At 36.1% G+C, this 25,252-nt stretch overlaps 2 protein-coding genes and 1 long non-coding RNA gene across 3 annotated transcripts in view; 1 reads left to right on the top strand and 2 right to left on the bottom strand.

Moving 5' to 3' along the window:
- LOC146390165 (Fc receptor-like protein 5) overlaps window positions 1-19,498 on the bottom strand; it is a 70,539-nt gene extending 51,041 nt beyond the window's left edge. Inside the window, exons 1-4 of the mRNA XM_084920883.1 lie at window positions 19,468-19,498; window positions 19,310-19,369; window positions 18,767-19,021; window positions 18,210-18,452 (exon numbers count right to left, since the gene is read on the bottom strand). Coding sequence (XP_084777009.1) covers window positions 18,210-18,452; window positions 18,767-19,021; window positions 19,310-19,369; window positions 19,468-19,498 — 589 coding nt within the window. The remainder of the gene's footprint in view (window positions 1-18,209; window positions 18,453-18,766; window positions 19,022-19,309; window positions 19,370-19,467) is intronic.
- LOC146390167 (putative butyrophilin subfamily 2 member A3) lies at window positions 154-7,869 on the top strand. The gene is made up of 12 exons (XM_084923202.1): window positions 154-1,551; window positions 1,912-2,253; window positions 2,488-2,781; window positions 2,867-2,995; window positions 3,125-3,210; window positions 4,192-4,254; window positions 4,422-4,517; window positions 4,726-4,809; window positions 5,455-5,529; window positions 5,838-5,906; window positions 7,091-7,156; window positions 7,499-7,869. Exons 1-12 carry the CDS (start codon window positions 1,446-1,448, stop codon window positions 7,598-7,600), a joined length of 1,512 nt encoding a protein of 503 aa, XP_084779328.1. The 5' UTR covers window positions 154-1,445; the 3' UTR covers window positions 7,601-7,869.
- Window positions 11,525-12,803, bottom strand: LOC146390166 (uncharacterized). Its single transcript, XR_014799800.1, has 2 exons — window positions 12,412-12,803; window positions 11,525-11,876 (listed from the first exon to the last, which is right to left on the bottom strand). It is a non-coding gene; the product is annotated as an uncharacterized LOC146390166 (long non-coding RNA).
- Window positions 19,499-25,252: the final 5,754 nt, after the last annotated feature.

Here is a 25,252-nt window from a genome sequence, read left to right as displayed (position 1 = left end):
TTCATAGACACAAACTACACCTTTCTTGGCTGCTACCTCAAAGCACATTGTGCACTGTCGGTCCTGCGTGCTGCACAAACACATTCAATATTTATTATTTACTGTTATTTACACTTAGCAAGATTAATGCAATGGTGTCATGTTTATTATGTTGCTCTCTTTTTTGCTTGTTTTCTCTTTTTTTCTCTCTCAACAGGTGATCTGGGAGAATTTTTTTTCTTCTTAAGTGCCCTTTCTCACTGTCCATCTTCCCTTCTGTTTTTCTCTTCCTTCATCTTGCTTTCTTCCTTTCCTATCCCCCAGCAATGTCTGTCCCGTGTTTAACAACTGAAAATAAAATAAATAATAACAACAAAGGTCGATCAAATGGACCAATACGGCAAGGCTGTGATGATCACAGGAACCCAAATCCCTGGTGGCACCCCTGCTCACACTGTAACAGCTGGGAAAGGCTCCGGCACCCCTGTGACACTGAAATGGATCATTTAAAACACCCCTGAGTAGCTTATCAGTGTGTGTTCAAATATCAGTCCTGTACTGCCACCTTCAGTATGATAGCTGAGATAACACAACATGTGAACGCTTCCCCCCTTTTTGAACACCGTAAAGACAGATATGGTTTCAGCTCGATTATTTTATAACAGGCTCAAAGTTCAGCATTTGACACAGTGTATACCTGATCTAACCAGATTGGACCAGAACCTGATAAATTCATATTTTTCCAGCATTATACTTTGATTAAGAAGAACTTGAGCCTATTTTTTCCATAAATCTGAGCATATATGAGGGATCTGCAGTTGATAAGCCAAAGTAAGTTCAGGCCGCAGGTTAATGATTTTCAGACTTCACCCTTGTTGTCTCACACAACTTTCCACAGGTAAGTCTCTTTCAAATTGTGTATTTAGTGTGTTCAAGTTCTACATGCTTTTCTGATGTCTAGTTATAAAGTCTAATTATTGTATAATTTATTCCATTGTCATGAATAGATCTTTGTAAATGTTATCAAATGTTTTAGAAATGAATCACCGAGATTTTAAATATTTGACTGGAGAGCAGAAAATAAAGTTTTTATAGTTAAAGTATACTGTAGAGGTGTGAGCAGAGATATTCTATTGAATAACTCGGTACAGTATCTATGAAAAGTCATACAGAGGTTATTTCAAGAACAGAGATAGCACTGATCAAAGGTTATTCTCTAATCTGCAATTTGGCACTAATGCAAAATAATGGGTTTGCTTTAATCAACAACTTTATGTCTGTTGCTTTAACTCTGGAGTTACTGGAGAGCAATAACATGTTAAGTGAACGTCATGTTGATGACCTCATGAAGGTACTTAATATACTGAAATAACATCTAAAATACGTTTTTAGTCTTGAATAAGTTGATTTTAGATATGAAATGACCAAATTATTATTATATTAATGAACTTTTGTGGCCACACTTGATGTATTTTCAGAGGAGGATGCTTCCACATATAGATGCCCTCTCCCTTTCTCCAGTCAGAGTCTTCAGTATTTTCATTTTCCATCTTCTAATATACCTAAATAAAGGTAAGTTTGATGTTACATGCATTATATCTTTTATTATCATTGGTGCTAATGTACTCACTTTTTTTGCAGCAAGACTGTATAAAAACCATACAGGTGCAAATTTGTTACATTTGGTTCAAATAGTAATTTGTACTTTGGTGCTTTTTTTGTTTCCTGCCTGCATTTTTTTATTTAATTCTTTAGTGAAACATAAGTTTTTGACATTTTTATGGTAACCAAGATTAAAAAAAATAAAGACAGATAATGCTCTATGCTGAGTGTCATCTTTAAGTTTGATATATGCATTCACTCCTGCTGCAGAAATTAATAAACACATCTTTCTTTCTTTCTTTCTTTCTTTCTTTTGTCTCCTGTCTACAGCGGAGTCTCAGGTGGTTGGTCCACATCAGCCAGTAGTTGCATTAGTTGATGATGATGTTATTTTACCATGTCACGTGGAGCCTGCAGAGGATGTGACAGCTGAGATATTGGAGTGGACAAGATCTGACTTGAACCCAAGATTTGTCCATGTGTGGCGATCCGGTCAGGATCTGGTGAATGCAAGAAATCCTTCATACAGGGGAAGATCATCACTGTTCATCAATGAACTGAAGCGTGGAAACATTTCACTGAAACTCTCCAGAGTAAAACTCTCTGATGAAGGAACATATGAATGCAGCTTTCCTTTAATGGAGAAAATATCTTTTGTTAATCTTGTGGTTGGTAAGTAGATACACATCACATGTTCATGGTGTAGTGGATTTAGTTACAGTGAAAATTCATATTTGTGTAGGATGAGGAAAGATTTTATCCCAGAAATGTTTATTTATTAACTTTACAAAGAGAAAAAACCAAACAAATCGGAATTTTGCAATAATAATAATTTCATAATTGTGAATTAGTGTACAAAATGTTTTTTTCAACTATTAATATCTTTTTTTTACTCTTTTTGCTCAGCATCCGATGCTGCCACCTCACCTGTCATCCGTTTATCAGGGACTGACAAAACCAGTAGCAGGGTGGTGTTACAGTGTGAGTCTGCAGGCTGGTATCCAGAGCCTGAGCTGCTGTGGTTGGACGGTGAGGGAAACCTCCTCTCTGCTGGACCTACAGAGACCCTCAGAGGTCCTGATGACCTCTATACTGTCAGCAGCAGAGTGACTGTGGAGAAGAGACACAGCAACAACATCACCTGCAGAGTCCAACAGAGGAACACCAACCAGAGCAGACAGACACACATACATGTTCCAGGTTCAAATTATATTATTACATTTATGATATAAAGCCTTATCTGAACTCCAGTTTTATTGAAATGTTGTGTTTTTTATGATTTCAGAGGATTTCTTTGTTATCCTGTCCAGTTCTCCCTCAGTCACAGACACTTCGCCTGTTAGTTTGGCTCTTTGCATCATCTTGTTAATTTTATCAGTTGTTGTTCTTGTACGTAGAAAGAGGAAACACATCAGTAAGTCACTGGTTAATTATTCTTTACCGCTACTATGAATCAATGTTTTCATTGAGACTCTGATGAGAGTTTTAATATTATAATCCAAGTTTTGGCATTTCCTTCTTATTTCATTTTAATTTCAAAAAGAGACCGACAGAAGGCCAAAGGATCACATTGGAGATTTTCAAGTTTCCACTGACGAAGACAGAGAGAAAGAGCAACTCAATACGAAGGTAAGAGGAAAAACTGAGAAGCAGAATTAACTTGTGAGTAGATAAACACACAATATCAAGATGTTCATTGGTTTTCAGGAAATTGAATACTAATCAAACAAAATGTTACCACCGATTTCTCACTTAGATAGGCTCATTTATGCTCAGTAGGCTAAGTGTAAAAGTTTTTGACCATGTCATTGTGTTTTATATCATTTGAGCAGATCTACTGATGTGGTTGTAACTAGTGTTGGGCTCATGCTGTAACTCACATTACACTTTAAAGTAATGTGTTAAATTACTTATCACTTTGAGTGAGTAATCTGTTACACCATGTGTTATGTTACTTTTGTGCTGTCCATAACAAGGCCTGAAACGCACTTTGATATAATTACCGTTTAACAACATGAACCTCGACTGCAGTCGCACAGAGTGACATAAATCTTCATCTTAACAACAACATCAGAAGTACAGACAATCTGTATTAGATGTACAGATTCTAGGGTTAAAAAATACTGTTATGTGGAAAGGTAATTAGAAAAGTAATGTGTGACATCACTGTGCTACAGCAAAATGTAATGTGATTACACTAATATTTTACAAAGTCATGTGTTAGACCAAACCCTCGTTATAACTCTGGTAATTAAATGGTGTTTATTATTCACTTTATTCTCTCTTTCTCTCCTTCCATTTATTATTTTTTATTATCCAATTATCACCCCTGTTTAGCTGTACTGTAAAGTACTAATGTCATGTTGTCCACATTAACTTAATGTGAATTTGAAAAACTGTATTATCTTGTAATCTCTGCCATCTCTCAATGGAAGTTGCCAATAACTTCAAGGCAGCAGCTCCAGGAGGAACAACAGAGGAGGGAGGATGCTGAAAATAAACTTGGCGACCTGCAGAATGATAAAGAAAAGGTTGATATTTGTTATTTGTTATATGTTTTGTGTGTCTTTGTCTATTAAAAGCTGTGATGTCTCTCCCTCTTGTCTGCAGCTGGAAAATGAGCTCCAGGATGAGAAGAAGAGGAATGTGGAACAAGAAGCAAAACTCAACGAGGTACATTTTTCAAATATTTTTTTCATCTTTATTTTATCTTTTTACATTTAATACTAAAACTGTTACTAAAACATATTTACAACTTAAATAAAATGTTATTATTATTGTGTCTTAAACATGTGCATTTCTTCCTTCTGGTCTTTCTTCATGTAACATTTCACCTGCAGTTGGAGAAGAAGAATACTGAAATCATCAATCAGCTCCAGCAGGAGAAAGAAACATTAGAGGAGCTGAAGAAGCAGCTGGAGTCCAAAAATCAGGAGGTTTGTGTTTCAGTTATAAATATCCTGAATTTACTGACCCAACTCTCTGTATCTCTGTAATGTAAAGAGTTATGGAGGAAACTTTAGGAATTAGAACAAAATGATCAGGGTCTTAATTCTATATAACACAATCATTCAATTAATCACTCACATATAAAAAAATATGTTTTTTCATCTCATCTCTCTAATTTTATCTTCTCAATTGCAGCTTTCTGACAGCATCAGTGAGAAAAGTATGAGGGAGAGTGAAATAAACACCATCAGGGATCAACTTGAGTCCAACAAACAGGAGGTTAATTTCATCATTTGATACTCAGCTGTCTATCACTGTCATATGAAACATATTTAAACATGTCCAGCATGTTCTTCATCTGCTAAATAATTTTTCCTCACTGGTGTAGAACCTTATTGTCTCCAGGATCTAAAGGATCAGTTCTGCTCCAGCTTTTTATTGAGCCAAAAAGCACAGCTGTTTCAAACAGAGGTTATGTTAACCAGTTATAGAGAGAAAGGACCAGGGGAGCACAGAAAATTCATAGAAATATCACCACTTGCCTCAACATTGACATAATTCAGAGCAAACATGAATTATGCAGCTTGCTGTTGTTCATTTTGTTGAATTACAGCTGTGCGTCAGGCTGCTGTCTACCACATCCTGCAGACATTATGTGCATGTTTTGCTGTCTTTGAAGGTGCAGCTGATGGAAAGGAGCAGAGACACTTGTGTGAAAAAGATTGACCCTAATCTGAGCGTCATTTATTGCATCAACTCACAGTTCATTATGCTGTAGAACACGTTACATGTATTTCAATATTAACTCTGAGGCACTGTGGTTGGAAACATGTTGTTCACAGTGTGAAGCTTCAATAATTTTGTCACTTTTATCAACAAAGCGCTGCAGAAACATCAACATCTGTCTGACTTTATTTCTGACAGATGATCAAATCTGAGAGGGAGAAGGATGAAATCATTACGAAGCTGAGGCAGACGATCCTTACACTGGAATCAAAGGTCAGTGTAAGTATCTGAGTATACAAAGATCATCATGGACATATGTGATGGCTGTCATACTCCCGATGATCAGACCAGCACACTCTGTGTGTACCTCTCTGTGACTTTCTGTGAAGTGGTTGGTAGCACAGCAGCTGAAGTGACGTGTTTAATGTGATCAACCTGCTACTTTCTGACTTTCTGTTGAGAAACAAGAACAAGAAACAAAACGTGTTAATTTAAGAGAGGTGTGATTTCATTGTATTATGACCTTTTAAAAGAACATGTGTGTAGTCTGTTCTTATGAGTCTTTTTCACTTTTTCTTCAGCTCCAAGAGGAGAAACAGAGAAGGGAGAAACCTGAGAAACAAGTTCAGATGTTGCCAACTGAAAAAGAGGTTTGTGTTTTTAATTTAGTCATGAGCCACTTACCTGTTGTCAGCTTTTATCTCTATCTTTATGACACTAACCAAGAAAAATTAAACCATCAATGACAGCCTCCCTTAATAACAGGTTTACTGACTAACGTCTTATCAAATCTTTTATTTTATAAGCAGAACTTAAATATGATTTAAAGGGTATCTCCTTATAGGTTTTGAAGAGGTAAAGAGTAAAGAAAAGATGCTTTTAATTTCAACAGGCAAATTTAGTTATTTGTTTTACTTTATTTACATTCGTTCTTTCATGTCTCCCATTTTTACTTTGTTCATGTCTTTTAATGTGCAGTTAAAGGAAAAACATTCTGAAATGAAAAATCAGCTCCATCAGGAGAGAGAGAAAAGGCAGCACATTGAGAGGAAAATGGAGAAACTAAAGGAAATATTTAAGTTCAAAACGCAGGAGTTTCATCTTTTCATTATCAGTTTCTGAAATATGAAGTGCTAGGAAGGAAACTTTAGTAATGTAATCTTTATTTTATAAAACTGTTTTGTTAATGTGCAATTTCTACACACTGAAGTTGATAAAGAAATCAATGATTTCAATAAATGTATGACATAAAAATGTTTCCATAGTAGATAAGCCTGAAATATTGAAAAGGGGGATAAAAGAAGAAAGAAAAACAAAAGTCACACATCTTAAAAAAAGTCTCTTTCCCAGTTTAATGTAAAGTGCTGGAAGAGAAACATTGGTAACAAATGTCTGCACATCTGACTGTTTCTGTACACTGAAACAGATGAAAAGTACAAATTTTACTTTTCAATTAATAAAAATATTTTTATTGTAGATACCAAACCCATAATTAATATGTACCAATTCTTCAGCTGAGTGATGCAGTTGTAAACCAATGTTGGTATAAAGGAGTATTATTATTAATATTTTTGATATAATGAAAATAATTTAGACTGTGTCATGTATCTAAGCAGTGTCTGTAAAGCATTTATTTAAATGCACAATGATATGCTCAAAGCAAAATAATCAGAAACTTAAAAGCACAAGAAAACTAAACTAGGAAACATAGCACACTATTCAAGATCAAAGCAATAATAAATAAAAAAAAAAGTCTAGAAGACTAAACACTGGGTCAAAGACCATGACAGCAAGTGTATAATCTGGTCTCATGAGTCTTTTTATTCAACTCCAGGAGGAGAAACAGAAAAAAGAAGAAACTGAGAAAAAAGTTCAGACCTTGCCGATCAAAGCAGAGAAGGTTTGTGTTTTTAATTTGTTCACCAGTGAGGAGCGCACACATATTATTTTATTACGTTTGAGAAAAGGAACTGCAATTACATGGTCAGGAAATCCAACGCCAACAAAGAAAACAACCATTTATTATTAATTAATGATCTGATTAAATGTCAAATAATAATAAAAAAATGTCTGTCTACTTTAAGGAAGAAACAAATCTAAAAAAAATTCAAATTCATTGTTAATTAATATATTTCACCAATTTTTAAAATTTAAACTATTGGCATCTGTGACTGTGTTGTGTAATTACTCGTGTGCCTTAAAAACAGCATGTCTCACATTCCTTAATGCTTCTGACTTGCAGATTTCTCACATCAAGAGTCCGTCCAAGCAGAAGAAAAAGAGACTGAAGGAGCCTCAGAAAGAAGTCAAGGAACAGCCCAAAAATCAGTGCTGTGCTTTCTGATTTTATTTTTATTTTTAAAGAATTAGTTTAAATTTATGTTTACATCAACAGCTGGTGAGACAAAGCAAATTGCAAGGCACCCATATGTGTATGTGTGTGTACGACAGAGCAATTTTAAAATGTGTAACTTTAATGCTGTTATATGCACCAACTGGTCGCAGCAGATGGCCACCCTGAGCCTGATTCTGCTGGAGGTTTCTTCCTGTTAAATGGGAGTTTTTCCTCCCCACTGTAACCAAGGAACTGGACTCACATGGGTTTTTTTTTTATTGTTGGGGTTTTCTTTGTACAATAATACAATCTTTACTTGACAACAATGTTCCCTCTAATTTTTCACGTGTCTGAGCGAACACACAAACTCCCTGAGCGATCCCTTGGACCACTGTGAGCGACATCAGACGTGTGCACTGTGGCCACGCCGGCATCTAATCCATCCAAGTTACATGGTTTATTAAAATAATCAAATTACAGCATTTACATTTATGTTAGACTACTTTTAATTAACTGCTTTAGCCCACTTACAATGAAAATGTAAAAAATTCTAGTCATTGACCTGTGCAGTATGTTAACACTATTGGAAGTAAAAATAACCTGAACTCCAATTTCGAAAACACAACTTAATTTTTTATTTATTTATTTTTTTTATAAAGCTCTGACTTGTATTATGAGTATGAGTCTGTGGTCTGGGAGAGAGTCCTGTCTGCAAAATATAGTATATAATGACCAATGCTGGGCAATTAATTATATAGTTACTTCTTCAAAAAAGTTACTCAGTTTGGCAAACAAAGTTTTTTGCAGCTATTTTTTTAAATGCAGCCAAGGCAGTTTTAAATGAACATTTCAAACTATTTACAGAACAATCAGCTGTTCTGCATCAAATTTGATGCCACACAAATTGTTTGTGCCACTCCAAAAATAATTTCTGTCCACTATGCGATAAAGGAGAACAACAGCCTGATACCTGCAGGCCTGACAACAGGAGATGTATCACTCCTGTAACACCTGTAACATTCAGCAGTCGCCTCATTGTTCTGACACACACAACAAAACTACACTACACACTAACTACACAAGATTTGCGCTAAACGTCTCAAATCTCTCACATCTCAAAACACCGCCGTCACTCCTAAAACTTCCTCCCGTTTCTTAACAACTAGATGCCACGTTGCCATATCATTTTTTGATTGGTCGAATGGTACTTTTTTGCACGTATAGGAAAGGGAGAGGGGGGTGGAGTTTGTTTTTGCTCACAGGCGGAGAGCGCTTTCAAGCCTTTTTTCTTATAAAACGCAGTTTTTACCGTTTCTTCCAGCAGTAAATATAAACAACGATAGTATTCAGCAAGGAAACCAAACATTGCAGATATTTTTATCATAACTCTGGTTTTACGTGGCCGATCAACACAATTTAAAAACTGGTATAAGTCCACACTTTTTCCGTCAATTGTTCCGTCTGTCCTGCTCACATCTCCAATGGTTTACACGTTGTCATTAACGTGGCTTCACTTCACATCAGCCACGCCGCTTTGCTAGCTAAAACACCGGTGTCGGCACATAAGGACGCTGTCATAGCCTGTCAACAACGTTGATTAGCTGCGTATATACGAATGTAAATCGCATTATTGGCTGGACTATGGGATAAGATGGCATCGTTCTAATCCCATACGTACGGTGTACATTTTAGGACATCGTCAGGTCTCAAGAAAAAAGTTGTCAGGTATCAGACAAAAAATTGTCAGGTCTCAGTTCTCAAAAAAAAAAGTTGTCAGGTATCAGACAAAAAATTGTCAGGTCTCAGTTCTCAAAAAAAAAGTTGTCAGGTCTCAGTTCTCAAGAAAAAAGTTGTCAGTTTTTAAGACAAAAAATTGTCAGGTCTCAGTTCTCAAAAAAAAAGTTGTCAGGTCTCAGTTCTCAAGAAAAAAGTTGTCAGGTATCAGACAAAAAAATGTCAGGTCTCAGGTATCAGACAAAAAAATGTCAGGTCTCAGTTCTCAAGAAAAAAGTTGTCAGGTATCAGACAAAAAATTGTCAGGTCTCAGTTCTCAAAAAAAAAAGTTGTCAGGTATCAGACAAAAAATTGTCAGGTCTTAGTTCTCAAGAAAAAAGTTGTCAGGTATCAGACAAAAAAATGTCAGGTCTCAGTTCTCAAGAAAAAAGTTGTCAGGTATCAGACAAAAAATTGTCAGGTCTCAGTTCTCAAAAAAAAAAGTTGTCAGGTATCAGACAAAAAATTGTCAGGTCTCAGTTCTCAAGAAAAAAGTTGTCAGGTATCAGACAAAAAAATGTCAGGTCTCAGTTCTCAAAAAAAAAAAGTTGTCAGGTATCAGACAAAAAAATGTCAGGTCTCAGTTCTCAAAAAAAAAAGTTGTCAGGTATCAGACAAAAAATTGTCAGGTCTCAGTTCTCAAAAAAAAAGTTGTCAGGTATCAGACAAAAAAATGTCAGGTCTCAGTTCTCAAGAAAAAAGTTGTCAGGTATCAGACAAAAAATTGTCAGGTCTCAGTTCTCAAAAAAAAAAGTTGTCAGGTATCAGACAAAAAAATGTCAGGTCTCAGTTCTCAAGAAAAAAGTTGTCAGGTATCAGACAAAAAATTGTCAGGTCTCAGTTCTCAAAAAAAAAAGTTGTCAGGTATCAGAACACAAGGTACCAGAGAGAAAATCTTCCTGCAGGTGGCGGTGTTGTCATGTCCCACCCGAATTGATTTCCAAATACGTCATCCACGTGTGACAGTGGGAGAGCGTAAGGTCATTGACCTCACCGGAGTTTTACCGCGGTTCAGGCTCCTAACGACACAAGGTAAGTTTAACTTTTGTTCATATTTTTGCCACAGTTGTGTTATATTAAGTTGCGGTTATGTTGTGAAAGTTACATATCAGAGAAGGAAAGCTAGTTTTGTACGAAACCAAATCAGTACTATTTTTGTCTGGCTAATTCATTCTAGCTAGCGACAGTGGTGAAATGTGATTTTTTTGTTTTTTATTCGGAGATGTTTCTGTTTTATTAGGAGACTGTCTCACCCCAACATCGTCAGACTCATGGCAGTTGCCCGCACTGAGTCCTGCTTTTTGTTGGCAGCTGAATACATTCATGGCGCAACCCTGCAGCAAGTGCTTCACACAGACAGCTGCTACTCTAATAGTCTGTGTTGTTGAAGGATTCAGCACTTCTTATGTTTTTTTTAATCCATTTTTAGACAGCGATGAGATCGGCTACACACTCCACAGAAGCCCAGAGTTACTGTTAATATCAAAAATATAATGCTGTCCTTTGAGATTTTAACATTTAAGACTGTGAGTTTAATGGATCTAAAACTGTTTAAATCTCTTCAGCCTGGTAACATGGAAACTTTAAAAACAGCAGCAGAAGGTTTCAGTAGTGTAGTCTAATTTGTTCTTTTTATTTAATAATAATCCATATTATGTATAACAGCTACATTCACCCTGGAGAGAAACTAGTGAGGGAGACCATCAGGACCAAGCTGGGTTTCCTGGGTCCAGAGGTTTGGAGAAACTTCTTCCCTTTCTTTCATCACAGCTGTCCTGTGCCAGAAGTTCTGTTGACCCACTGAAAGAGGCTTCATTTAAGAAACACCAGGAACACTGAAGCTCATCGCATTGATCAAGCAGGACTCATGATCTTCACCAGCAGCTCCCTCACAGGGAAATCTTCAGCACTCCTCCGTAGGCCCGCCCCAGAAGATGGATAAACCCAGCATTTCATGAACACTGTGATGGAGACCTTTGGTTTGTGTAATGTTATAAATACTCGGATACTCCCCAGAGGCTCCGGACTTTTACATAAAGATATTATATTCAGTCCTGTAGAAAGTTATATATTTAAAAAGATATGATCCTCTCTGGTTACTCTGGTATGAATAACTCTGAATCACTTTATGGTAAATAACACACTATCTGCAAAAAACTGTGACCTTTGACCTTCATCAGGTTTTATTTAATTGTGTTAGAGAAACTCAAACGTGCTCTTTATACAGCTGAGTACATCAAGTGTTTAAAACGGAAGCTGTGCAGGTCTGAGATAAAAACTGAGGTCCTGTTAATGCTGATATATAGTGACACAGTTACAGGGGTGATTAATCCTTTTGTTTTTTTGTCTTTAACTTTATCAATAAAACAGCTGCAGCTTTCACTACAGCACATGTGGTACTTTAACCTTTGTATTGTTTTCATCAGTTCATTTTGCAGTTAACATGTGAACATGTTGGATGATCTGTCTGCTGTCACTGGGTGGTGCTGAGGTCTGAATCTGAGGGCAGCTCCTGTAATCACAAAGAGAACAGAACCATCAAACTCAAATATAAATTTTATCCCTCAAAATTGAAATAAAGCTGATTCTTCTGTCCTCACACACTCAGGATCTGAAGTTCTTCTCTTACATTTTTTTCAGTATTACAGTACACTACAGTACTTTAATCCATAGTTCCTGATTAATGAGGAGCTAAAAGGTACAAGCTTTTTTTTTTTTTAAAGTTATTGTCTTTACAGATGTGGCAAGAGACTGAAAACATGCTGTTGTTTGCACATATTTAATATTCAGCTCTCCACAGGAGCTGAAGCAGGATGCAGCCTGTTGCTTTTACAGTATAATACTTGTAATAAAAGTACAGTAACAGTAATTAGTGACTGAGTAGCCCGGAGCGTTTCTCTTGATTTCTTTAGTCGGTGTAAATTCATTCACCTGCACAGATTAGCTAAACGAACCCTGACAGCCGAGTCCTCATCTTAGCTAGCTAGGTCTCAGGACCGAGCTAAGGACGGTAGTTACGGATTAGCTGACAAACACGTTTAACTTACCGAAAAAGTGCAGCAGGGCCTCGGGTCCTTCTGTCGGGTAGTCCAGTTTACTGAAGAACACCTCAGGCTGTCAGGTTAAAACACTCGGTCGTGTTTTCGTAGCGTAAACGCTGGCCCTCCTCTCAGAGCCTACGTTCTATCTGCTATTCCCGAACAGAGATACGCAAGTTTCTCCGTGACTGCAGGTGCCAGTCAAAGCTGTTATGATGACGTTTCACCCCAATTTAACATCACCGCGGTAGGAATTAGAATCAAACTTATGGGAGAGGAGACCCCTTGAACATCAATCAGCGTGATGAGAACTATTGATAACAAAAGAAAGAATCTTTGGAAAAAAATTATCTGAGGAGAATAAATTTATTTTAGTCTGACCCCAGTCCCATCCGCTAACATGGAGGAGGCGGGGTTTATATGACGTATATACTGCAGCCAGACACCAGGGGGCGATAGAGACGTTTTGGCTTCATTTTTGGGGAGCTGTCGTGTCGTCCATCTTTTATACAGTCATTGGGTGGGACATGACAACACCGCCACCTGCAGGAAGATTTTCTCTCTGTCTGGTACCTTGTGTTCTGATACCTGACAACTTTTTTTTTGAGAACTGAGACCTGACAATTTTTTGTCTGATACCTGACAACTTTTTTCTGGAGAACTGAGACCTGACATTTTTTTGTCTGATACCTGACAACTTTTTTTTTGAGAACTGAGACCTGACATTTTTTTGTCTGATACCTGAGAACTTTTTTTTTTTGAGAACTGAGACCTGACAATTTTTTTGTCTGATACCTGACAACTTTTTTTTTGAGAACTGAAACCTGACATTTTTTTGTCTGATACCTGACAACTTTTTTTTTTGAGAACTGAGACCTGACAATTTTTTGTCTGATACCTGACAACTTTTTTTTTGAGAACTGAGACCTGACAATTTTTTGTCTGATACCTGACAACTTTTTTCTTGAGAACTGAGACCTGACAATTTTTTGTCTGATACCTGACAACATTTTTCTTGAGAACTGAGACCTGACATTTTTTTGTCTGATACCTGACAACTTTTTTTTTGAGAACTGAGACCTGACATTTTTTTGTCTGATACCTGACAACTTTTTTTTTTGAGAACTGAGACCTGACAATTTTTTGTCTGATACCTGACAACTTTTTTCTTGAGAACTGAGACCTGACATTTTTTTGTCTGATACCTGACAACTTTTTTCTTGAGAACTGAGACCTGACATTTTTTTGTCTGATACCTGACAACTTTTTTCTTGAGAACTGAGACATGACAATTTTTTGTCTGATACCTGACAACTTTTTTCTTGAGAACTGAGACCTGACATTTTTTTGGTTGATACCTGACAACTTTTTTCTTGAGACCTGACGATGTCCTAAAATGTACACCGTACATACGGGAGCAGCCAGTCACTCACTGACTAACGCTGCAAAACAGAATTGTTAAAGTATTAATTTTAATTTCAATTCAGGTTAGATTTTTTTTTGTGCGCAACGCAGATTTTCTGTGCGCAGAGACCGTGCCAGCAGTGCGCAATTGCGCACGTGCGCAGCTTAGAGGGAACATTGCTTGACAACATAATGAACTTTGACTTTGCTATATAAATACAATTTAATTGAAATGAATTATATCTAAATGTTGTCATTGTGATTGAAATTTATTTTATCTGTTGATCACATGTTTTAGTTTTATAGCACACCCTGTTAATCATCGTGAGAAAGTTGGAGACACTCAAGCGCCGACCATATAGAACAACAAGTAGAACAATCAAACTTTCCTCTCGTCCAGGGGAAGGCTGCAGGTCCCATAAAGGTAAACAAAAAAATATACTCTCAAAATTACAGTTATAATTTTATATACAAACATTTTTCTTGTTCTTTTTCAGATTTTCAGCACAGCTTTAAATTGAGAACTCCTCCACTTTTGGAGTCAGGTGTCACTGCTCTCTGTGGTCTGTAAGACAGAATAAAATATCATGAAATAAAGGTGTACATATCCTTTACATAGCTTAAAGCCCAGGCTTTAGTAAGCAAAATTTACTCTAGAGGTAACAAGACAAGTACATAACTTCACTCACACCCTTACACCAGCACTAGTCTGATCCACTACAGACTAATAAGACATCTGTTTTAGGCCTAGCACAATTACATGGCCACTTCACTGAAAGTACTATGCATGACAGCCACTGCAAATTGAATGCATTTCTCAGAATGGAAGAGGCTAACTTTCAAAATAAAGAATATACATTAATGTTCAGGTCTTAAGCCACCACTCATTCCTTTATATTTTACTAGGAAATTGAAACTGGAAATAAGTGCAGCAATTTATTGAAATATGCAGTGTAGAACCCCCAGAATGCCAAACCTCTGAAAACCACCAGGGGGAGCCCTTTTGATCCCACCCTGCAATATCAGCAGTATTTACAAAGTCCTTTCTTGAAGGAGAAGTTAATTTTCACCATACTTCTTAGCAGCCACTTTATTGATATCCAAACATGATTTATCATCTTTGTGATTTTGTGGCGTTAAACATGTTCCAGTACTTCCAAGGGTTGAAAACTAGGACTTACTATTGCAAAGAAGTGAGGCGTTCTGGATATTCCTGGATGATGACTTGTACTCAGTGTTATGTTGTAGCTTTTTCATGACCAGATTTTTGTATTTGGTTTGACGTTTCATTTGTATAAATTGTGATGTTTGCATTTTTCTAAAACATTGCACGTCACTGACTAAAGAATTTATAGAGCATTTTTGTAAACTAATGTTATACTTTTTATTCATGGATTCAAGTGAGAGTAGAGTTTTTAACAGTTTTGGATGCGAGGATGTTGTAAAATTATGCCTTGTGTCTGTCTAATAGCCAGGAATCCCTGAGTGCATGAATCTTACTGAATGTATGTGCAAATGTTTGCATGCCCATCAGAGGGAGTTGTTCACTCTGTGTGCTCTTGTTAGTACTAATTTACATTTCTTTTAGCAAAAACTCCAAACTTGGCTCAATTCTAACTTGTCAGCTTTGGTGATTTGGTGTTCTGTCATTTAACTTGTGACAGTAATTTTGATTGCTCAAATAAATAAATAAATAAATTTGGAAAGAAAAAAGAAATCGTGTCATATTCCTTTAACTCAAGAATATAAATGACAAATTCAATTATTTTTAAATGAACCCTCAGGTATAGAACCTTAATGCTGTCTTTAAAAAATGTTCACATTGATCCACATGATAGATTTAAAAGGAATGACAGCGCACTTCCCTGCATTAATGTGTTACACTGTGTGATGACAGCTAACCTCTGACATTGATATACAGAGACATTATACTATAACAATTGTTTATAGTAAGTAGGAATGTCTGCTGAAGGCCAAAGACCAGTAGTCTTACAATCCGGATAGAGGAATAAATATCTTCCTTCACTGGGAGCCCTGGGACTTCACCTCCTCTGGAAGTCACTGTGGAGCTCAACAAGTCTGATTCTTCTAAAAACAAGAAGATCACATGTTGTACTTTAATGGAGAAATGATACAATAATCTGAGAAGATTAAAAAAAAAAAAAAATTGAGCGAATTTTTTTTTTTGAAAATATTTCAGAAAAATTAAAGAAACTAAGAATAGATGAACAATTTCGGTTTTGACTGGCATTTCAGTTTAACATCTTGAGTAAGAGGATGAAGTTAAAGTTACTGTCTTACAGTGGCTTTAAAGAGTAATATGATTTAAATGTACTGGCATCATTTTGAAAAGATCTAAAATGTAATAAAATCAAGATACTAACCTGGCTGGCAATTTTGTTGGGCCCCACGAATGGTTAAAGTGGAGTACACAAGTTCATCTGAAGAAAAAAAAAAGCTGTATATAACACAACCAGTTATAAATACTGATATTACAGACTGAACTTTTATGCATTTTCTGTCTGTGAATTTATGCTGTGGTTTGACCCAAGGCAGGTTCACATTAGCACAAACACCAGATGGATGGAAAACAAAACCCTGCATATAACACATAGAGGGGAGGTAAAAATATCCTGTGTGTATACAGCATATCTCAAACGTCACATGATGACGCTACTGCTGCCAAATTTGACTCTCGTAATTCTCGGAGGTCAACCTGTTATAAATAATAAAAGTATTTCAGTATCTCAAAAGAAGCAGTGCATGTTTTAAAAAAGTGTTATTAATTTAGACATACATATTTTGTGTTTGTCACACTGAGATAAAAAAAATTATGCCAAAGGCATATACAACAAAATACAAAGAACCGCATCTTTCTAGCAATTTAAAAACAAAAATCAGTTGACACAATGACACTATTTTGCTCTAAACTACTGACCTGCTGTATTGGCTTCAGCAGAGTGTGATGTGCTTGTTAGTATCCTTTGTAAAAGCGATGAACAGAAAACAAGAAATCCTGACATGAACAGAGACACAGAGAAGATGGATTAAAGCTTATCATTCCAACATGACTATGTATATATGCAAAACAGGTGATTTCAAAAGTTAGAGTTCTAGCAGTAAATCTCAGATTATCAAAAAAAACCTCTATTTTGCTTTGAAATGAAAGAAAATAAAGAAAAAACAGTAACAAACTTAATATTTACCTGCTGGATTGGCTTCCATTGAGATGGATGCTGCTGTTGTTCTCCTTTGTAAAGGTGATGAACAGAAAAGCAGAAATCCTGAAATGAACAAAGATACAAGAAAAAATATGAATTAAAGTTTAGCTTTTTATCATGACAAAAAGTCAGAAAAAAAAGAAGACTAACAGTCATTCATACAACCATTTTCTGTTTAGTGGTTGGTCGCTCATTCCTCATCAATACTGTAGTATATAATTTCCTCAACCTCCTATGTGGACATCACATTTTGGGTTGTCTAGACCACAATACTAAATTTTGCTCTACAAGGGCCTGATATCCACTTACGAGGATATTATACTGCCACTGTTCTATAGAAATTTAAAACAAATGCACTAACATGTGGATTTCATTTTTCTCAGAAACAAATATCAGGTAATTATTTGTTTTTACATTCATCAGGTCCCAATCAGCCCAAATAGCAAATAGAAATTGAAAATGCATGCCATGAAAGAGTTCAGGTTTTAGGAGGTTAAACATATGGGCATGTAAGATTTCATTAAAAAGTAAAAACTAAAAAACACTAATTTACAGAAAAAATGAGTTACAACACCCTTTGATTAAAGTTGTAAGCCAATATAGCAATGAATTAAAAATAAGTTGGATTGTAGAAATCTAGCGTCAAATCCAGATTGTACTAGATTACTACGTGTTTCATACTTTGTGTTTATTTGAGAGTCTTTTGCCTACAGTTTATTAGAGGTAGCAGTCATTTTTACCGCTGCCTTTCTCCGTATGAAGAAATCGAACCAGCAGAGTCACCAGTATCATGATCAAAATGATGATGGCAGTCCAAAGCAGGGCGATGACATATTTGTAGTCAGAACCATGAGGGCGAGTGTCTTCATGAGGCAATGCAGGTAACACTAGACACAGAATGTTTTTGTATTTATAAATTATACATATTGTAATAAATTAACAGAAAGAAATAAGCATTTTTAGAGAACATTTGTTCCAATGAATATAAAGCATTTGCTCAATCTTCTTATAATTCCTTATTTATTTATTTTTTGTAGTGAAAAAACAAACAAACTGAACTTTTCTTCCAAGTGTCAAATTACTAGATCTGATTATGTGTCTATACATTTACATTATTTTTCTTAATGCCTAATAACGAGGTGTATCTGTTCTAATTGAAACTGATATGTTATTATGACTCACCTTTCATGGACAGCCAGCTTTCCGGTGACTCTCCAACATCAGGGATGCTGCACTTGTAGAGACCTTCATTTAGCTTGGAAAAATTGTAAATGTTTATCTTTTCTACAGCTTTTTTTTCCAAGATGACATCATCTTTGTAGAAAAATGCAAAGTTGGTGGAAGTTGTCTTTTTTCTGCAGAGAAGAGTGACACTGCTGCCTTCAAGCACAGCAAGAGCCGGACTGTCCAGGATCACAGAACCACCTAAATATTTATAAAACATGATAATATTTTTTTTCTTATGTGCACTCCTTGTGATAATCTGAAAAGATTATTGAAAATTTAAGTGCGATAAAGAGATACAATAAACTACTACTACTATACACAACATTACAAGGTACAAGAACATACAGATAATAGTATTAAAACCCTTAAGAAGGTATTCGTAACTACCAATGGGATGAAAGCGAGTGCAAATCTATATTTTTTTCACAAATAAATAAGTTATAAATATACAAATCAATGAATGAATGAAAAGCAAATTGATTTGCAGTATAAACCAGCTGTGATACACATACCTGCGACTGTGATGTTGATAGTATTACTTGACTCTCCTCCTTTAGCCTCACACCAGTACTCTCCACTGTCTCCTTGATAGACTTTATCAAACACACAGGAGGAACCCGATGACGTCTTCTTTGTTACACATGCTGGACTAAATGCTTCATTATTCCTAAACCCTCTCAGCTGAGTGGAGCCATCACAATGCAAAGACACAGATTCATATTCAAAGTGCTGCAGTCTGTTTGGAGTAACACGAGGGACAGCGACATCTGAAATTAAGAATATTATTAGTTACACAGCCGACTGTTAAAACTGAAACTGTGTAAATGCTTTTTTTAAACTAAAATGCCTTCTGGTATTATTTAGTAATCCAAAATTAACAAATCACTTTACCTAAAAATAATAATGAGATGTCTTAATGAAAAAGTAAAAATGGAGGATCCTAAATGATATTGTAAGCACATACAGAACATGTTTTGGCTCTTAACATTGTTTATACAAAAAGAATGAATGAGTTCTAAATAAATTAATAAATTTAAAAAAATAAACACACTCACCCTGATCCCACGTACAGCTTTTCTGAACTTGTGTTCCCAGCAGGATAAATTCAACCATCACTAGATAAACAAAGAAAAAAAAAAACCTTGATGTTTTTCCTCAAAAATTATCTACTGGTCATATAAACTCATACAGAAACCTGAGACTAGACACTTACTCATCCTGAAGCACAGAGTTGTAACTGCCATGTTGTCCAGTTGACTGAGCATCAGGCTGAAATACAGCTGAAGTATTTGAGAGTTTCCTCTTCCTGTGCAGAGTTAGAGTCACGCTCACTGTAACCTCAGTCTATAAACAACCACAGCTGGAGTTTATATCGTCCTTTACATGTCATCACTTACTGTATTTGCTCATCTCAAGAACAGGCTTTAAGTGAAGGTCATATTTTCTAAGATGATGAACTTACAGTTTTACTCTAAAGAATACATGGCATGGAAAACTGATTTAGGCCACTATGACAATTAGTTCTTTAATTTTGAGAGCCCATTTTTAGCTTTTGAGCCATGGACATGTAGCATAAATGGAGAGTTCAAAATGATGACTTCTCTGACTTACTAATGCCATGAATTTAAGCTAATACTAACAAGCTTGCTTAGAAAGTGTATCTGTGAATTTAACCATAGTAGTGCCATAAAACATACTAACACTGAACTATAAAACCAGTGCAGAGACTTTGTGATTGGGCTGATATGCTGCATTTTTAACCACATATTATTATTGCAGATAATTAAATGAAAATTCCATATAAGTTAACCAAGATCAGAAACACTGTAGATCTTAATAAGTTAGGGTGAAGGAAGCAGACAGCGTTTTGCTAAAAGTACCTGTGCTGGGACACCTGTCAATTAAAGGTCACATATCTTACTTTGGAAACAAGGAAATGATACACCATTTTTTTGTTTTTTTGTTTTATATATGACTGTATATATGATTTCATTTTTCTGTGAGGTTTATCTTGCTTTTGGAGCCAGCCTTAATCAACTGCGGTACTTCAGTCTTGGCTTTATTTTTAAACACAGGGGGGTTTTGCTTGGACCTCAATGATAAAAAATAAGGAAATGTACCATTATACTGGACAAGTGTCCTCTTTAAGTATTCCTTGAGCATCACTGGACAACTTTCAGTATATCTGCTATTTTTTGAATATCTTGGCAAATTTCTTTTAGGTTCCTGGCAAATGAACAAACCGTTATCTCAGTGTATTAGCCCAATGTGGGGTATATGTTATTGATTAGAATTATTAAGCATGTATTTAACATAACCAAACCATTGATCGAGATACCCATCAAAGGTTTCAAACCCAGTTACAAACATGTTTGTATCTTAAATAATCTCAGCGAGTACATATTTGACGACTTCATGTCTTTAGTTTTCTTACAAAACCAAACATCAGAATTTGATCCTTAATGAGTTACCAAGTTAAAACAAAATCGTTTTAATGTAACATATACACAATGGAATTCAGTCATATTTTGAAGCATACAGTTTTAACAAAAGCTACTATAGAGTGAGATGCAGGGTACAGCACACCAGTCTGTCACGGGGTTAACACAGAGAGACAGACAACCCTTCACACCTATGGGCAATTTAGAATTACCAATTAACCAAACCCCACTAACTGCATGTCTGTGAACTGTGGGAGGAAGCTGTAGTACTTGGATAGAACCCACACAAACATGAGGAAATATGTGAACTATGCAGGCAACTGGATAGTGTAGTGGTAAGACTGCACACCTTTAGAGTGGGAGTCGAAGGTTTAATGTCACCCGGTATCCAGTAAGGGTCCTGGCTACACCCCCATGCTAAAACCAAGCCCTGGAATGGCACGGCTACCTCTGCAGCCTGTCCATAGCTCAGCATACCTTTGGCAGCTAGGATAGGCTCCAGTCCACCCCCTACAACCCCGAATTGGATAAGTGGAAGAGAATGGATGTGTGTGTTTTGTTTTTTTTGTTTGTTTCACATGCAAATGTTCACACATTTACATTACATTTAATGTCATTTTGAGATTCACACGTGATTGTTTTTTACTTTAATTAAAATTCTTACTCTCAATTTAAGACTATATCTTTCTGCGTCACAAAAGTTTGAGCCAGGTTGTGAAAGAGAGTACATTTAAGTCTAAAACGTAATGCAATACCACTGATTAATAGACAAATATTAACACTGCAACCCAAAGGGACGATTTAAAAAGTGCAATTTTGGTGGAGTTCACGACAGGTTGACCATTTTAAGACTGTAGGCTGTCACTTTATTTGGGTGCCTTTGAACATTTTTTGTTCTGAATTTCTGTAACTGAAAAACTACAACATTAAGTCCTGCATTGTGTGTGCGTGTATTCCAATATTAGGTAAAATATCAAAATAATAATGTATAAAAGATTGGCAAAGCTGATAAAACACTTTCTATGTAATGTACAAGTATGTTAAAATACAGAACAAGACTGTCATGTAAATATTCAAATATATGGAGATTTGATTCCTTAAGATATGATACAACCAGTTCTGTTTGGATTCCAGCTTTATTCTGTAGATGGGTGTTTATACACTCAGTGATAAAAACACACAGGTTACTTGATTTTCAGTTGGCTTCACTTGGTTCTTTGACATTCATAGTATCTCTCTTTGACAAAATTAATTCCACTTGGTTTTAAAGGACTGAAACACTGGAGGTCTGAAACTGCCTTTGATATGAGTCAGGTTCTGATCTGAGAAACAAGTCAGAAAATTACACAAGTTATGAAGAAATAACATTTTAAATATTGAAATGTTTAAAGGCTTATTGTCAAGTCTTACCAGTGCTCATGGCTGAGTAAACAGCTACAGTCTTAAGGTCATTCTTTGCTGTTGAAGAAAAAAAGACCGACATTTTATCTAAAGACAACATATCAATTACAATATGACTTTAATATAGTTATGAATGTCTCCAATTTTATCTAAAATTACATACAGCCATCTATTATTAATCATCACAATTAGAACCCAATGCAAGTATTGCAGTATTGTTACGATCCCCTCTGCTAGGCGACAGGTGGGGGGAAACATCTCACGAAATCAGAGTAAATGAGGGGTTTTATTGCAAATGTTAAACTGAAAACCAACGGGGCTGTTCAACAGACCACCGGGCAAATAATTAATACACAATAAAAAGAATAGGCAAGAATAAAAACTAAGGGTTAACTAAGGTGAGCCAGCAAACACAGTCAGCTGTATATCAGAGTTTACAAACAGAGTTCAAATATTAGGCAGACGAAAAGACCACTGCAGCTTCACATCAGAGCAACAATTCCCCACAGTGTGAAGAATCTTCAGCCTTTTTATACTCCCAGGTGCGGACAATCAGCCAGTCAATTGGTCTTGGAGTGTCATGGGATCTCCAGGCAGCCAATCGTCCACGAGTCCTGGCACACTTAGAATTGCATAAACAAAAGGGCAGTCTCACTTCCTCCAAGGCCCAGGGCCGTAACAGTATATATATATATATGAATTTAACTGGATACTGTTGCCCATTATTGTTGAATAGAGTCGCCCCTCTTTTCACAGAAAGTATACAATAGCTGCATAACAAATTTTTACTGGCATGATTAAAGTTCTTTCACCCTTGTTTGCAGTCTTATATATATTTTACCTATATCTCTTGTACAGTGATATAGTCCCATCAATAATAGTGGTAGAGCAACCAGGTAAACACAGATGATAATCCACAGTGGGGACGGATAAGAGGAATGACTTTGGGGTGGTTGATTTTCTTCTTCAGACACTGAAAAAAAGCATAAAATAAATCAGGATTCCACGTAATCAGTGCATTTTCCTGTATGTGCATGTGTAAAACGGAACCCTGAATTATGAAGGTAGTTTCAGTATAAGATTGTTTATATAGGATTCAAATATCCTAGCAAGGCTCATGATTGTTACACTGTATGTTAATTTTCTTGTTTTGTATTGTTTTTCCTCATTCCTTAAATGTCAGTGAGTTAAACAGATCTAAATCTTGTTTGTGCATGTTTCACAAATAACTTCTGAAACTAGAGTAGTAATTCATACATTGGGATGACAAAATCGTACTTATTCTGGATGATATCTGGACTATACGGTGTAAATCAGGGGCATGAAACAGGGTCCGGGGGTTGAATCAGCCCAGTGAAGACTCAAATCCGGCCCCAGTTTTGGAAAATGTGAAGGAGTGCATAGATTTTGATTTGTAAGCTGTATTTTTGATAAAGATTGTACCTTGTAATATATCGAAGTAATTAACTAACAGATAAAGAATTAAATGACACCAAAGCTCCTGTTTCTCCGCTGTCATTGAGTCTATTTATTTATTTATTTATTATCACAGGACATTTTGAACTATTATGACTTTTTCTGTAATTTTGTAGTTTCACTGCTCTGGCAAACTTAAGATTAAAGTGGTCTGTATGTGTCCCACGATCTAAAAAGAGTTTCACAACCCTGTTGTCAGCAAGAGCAACACAAAAGAAAATCTAGATTCTGAGCAGTATAGTAAAAAGTTGCATTATTATGAGTTTATACCTCCAAACACATGTTTTTGGATAGCCAGCCAGGTCTGTGGTGATTCTCCCACTCCAGAGAGATTACACCTGTAAAGTCCTTCATCAGATTTTGAAACATTGTGGATGGTAATGTATCCTTTATAGCCGGTTTTGAATAAAAGTCCATACTTATAAAATTCAGCCACAAGTTCAGCTGAGCTTTTCTTCTTTATACAGCGCAGAGTCACACTGTCTCCCTCCATCACAGGCAGAACAGGACTCTCTAAGATCACAGAACCAGCTGAAGAAATTGCATCAAATGTGAAATTGAATCAAAAAACATCACAAACAAAACAACCAGTTACTGATATTAATAGAGAATCATTAATGACATTAGTTATCAGCAGTATTTTATCTATGAGTTGCTAATGCTCTATAGTGGTCAGCTTGAAAATGTTTTTGTAAATAAATTTTCTCTTCCTCTTTGAATGTGACTGAATATTCTAAGGCACTTGCAGACTTTATGAATTACCATTTAAAGTAAATATCATTTCTAGATTTCTAGATTGACTAGAACACTTGTTTATTTTTCAGTGTATAATGGGATTGCACATGACAATATTTTTTCTCCGTACCGGTCACATTAATGTTGATAATGCTGCTTTTTAGTCCTCCTTCATTTTCACACCAGTATCTCCCGCTATCTGATGAAAGTGCAGGGTTAATGGTGCTTGACCCAGCTGATGTTACCCAGTTGGAAATGTTTGTTGGAACTGCTTCTTGGACGTCCTTCATCACTTTCCACACAGATGAGCCATCAGACTCACAGTTTAAAGCGATGGATTCATATTCAAAAAACTGCAGTCTGTTTGGAGAAATACGAGGAAAAGCTACACCTGAGGAATATGGAGGAGGAAACACATTAGCCTTTTGTCATGATTTCCTGTTTTAAAATTTTTCTCCCTTGCATCTTACCATACTCCAAATGACCAAATGAACTCTCCTGAGTGTGTGCAACCAGCAGAACCAACACATTCATCACTGGTGAGATAACACAAGCCAACAGATAAACCATTAAGACTTATTTTATACAGCACATAACCCACTTATTGATAAAGTGTGATCTGTTAAATGCAACATATTCTTTGCAGTTAGGAATGATGGGTGGTTAGATAGCACTGACTTTGTTTTGTAAATATAATTATGGCAAAGTACTCACCCAGTCTAATGCAGATGCCTGTAAGTTCCATGTTGTCTTGCTGGTGACTCTGAAGATCCGAATCATAAACGTAACACTGTTGCTGAGAAGTTTTCTTCCTGCTCCTCTTATTTCTGGGTTTGAAACATTAGCATGCATGAAGCTGTTCTATAAATATCCCTCAATGTTGAGCTGCTCTGAAGCTAGAAATAAACTGAAGATGCGCAACCGCAGAGTTTTGAAACACAATAA

This window comes from Perissodus microlepis, chromosome 3 (genome assembly GCF_051167445.1).
Source record: "Perissodus microlepis isolate ML-2025 ecotype Zambia chromosome 3, ASM5116744v1, whole genome shotgun sequence".
Taxonomy (NCBI): Eukaryota; Metazoa; Chordata; class Actinopteri; order Cichliformes; family Cichlidae; genus Perissodus; species Perissodus microlepis.
Note: the sequence above shows the minus strand (reverse complement) of the source record. Positions and strands in the feature narration are given on the sequence as shown.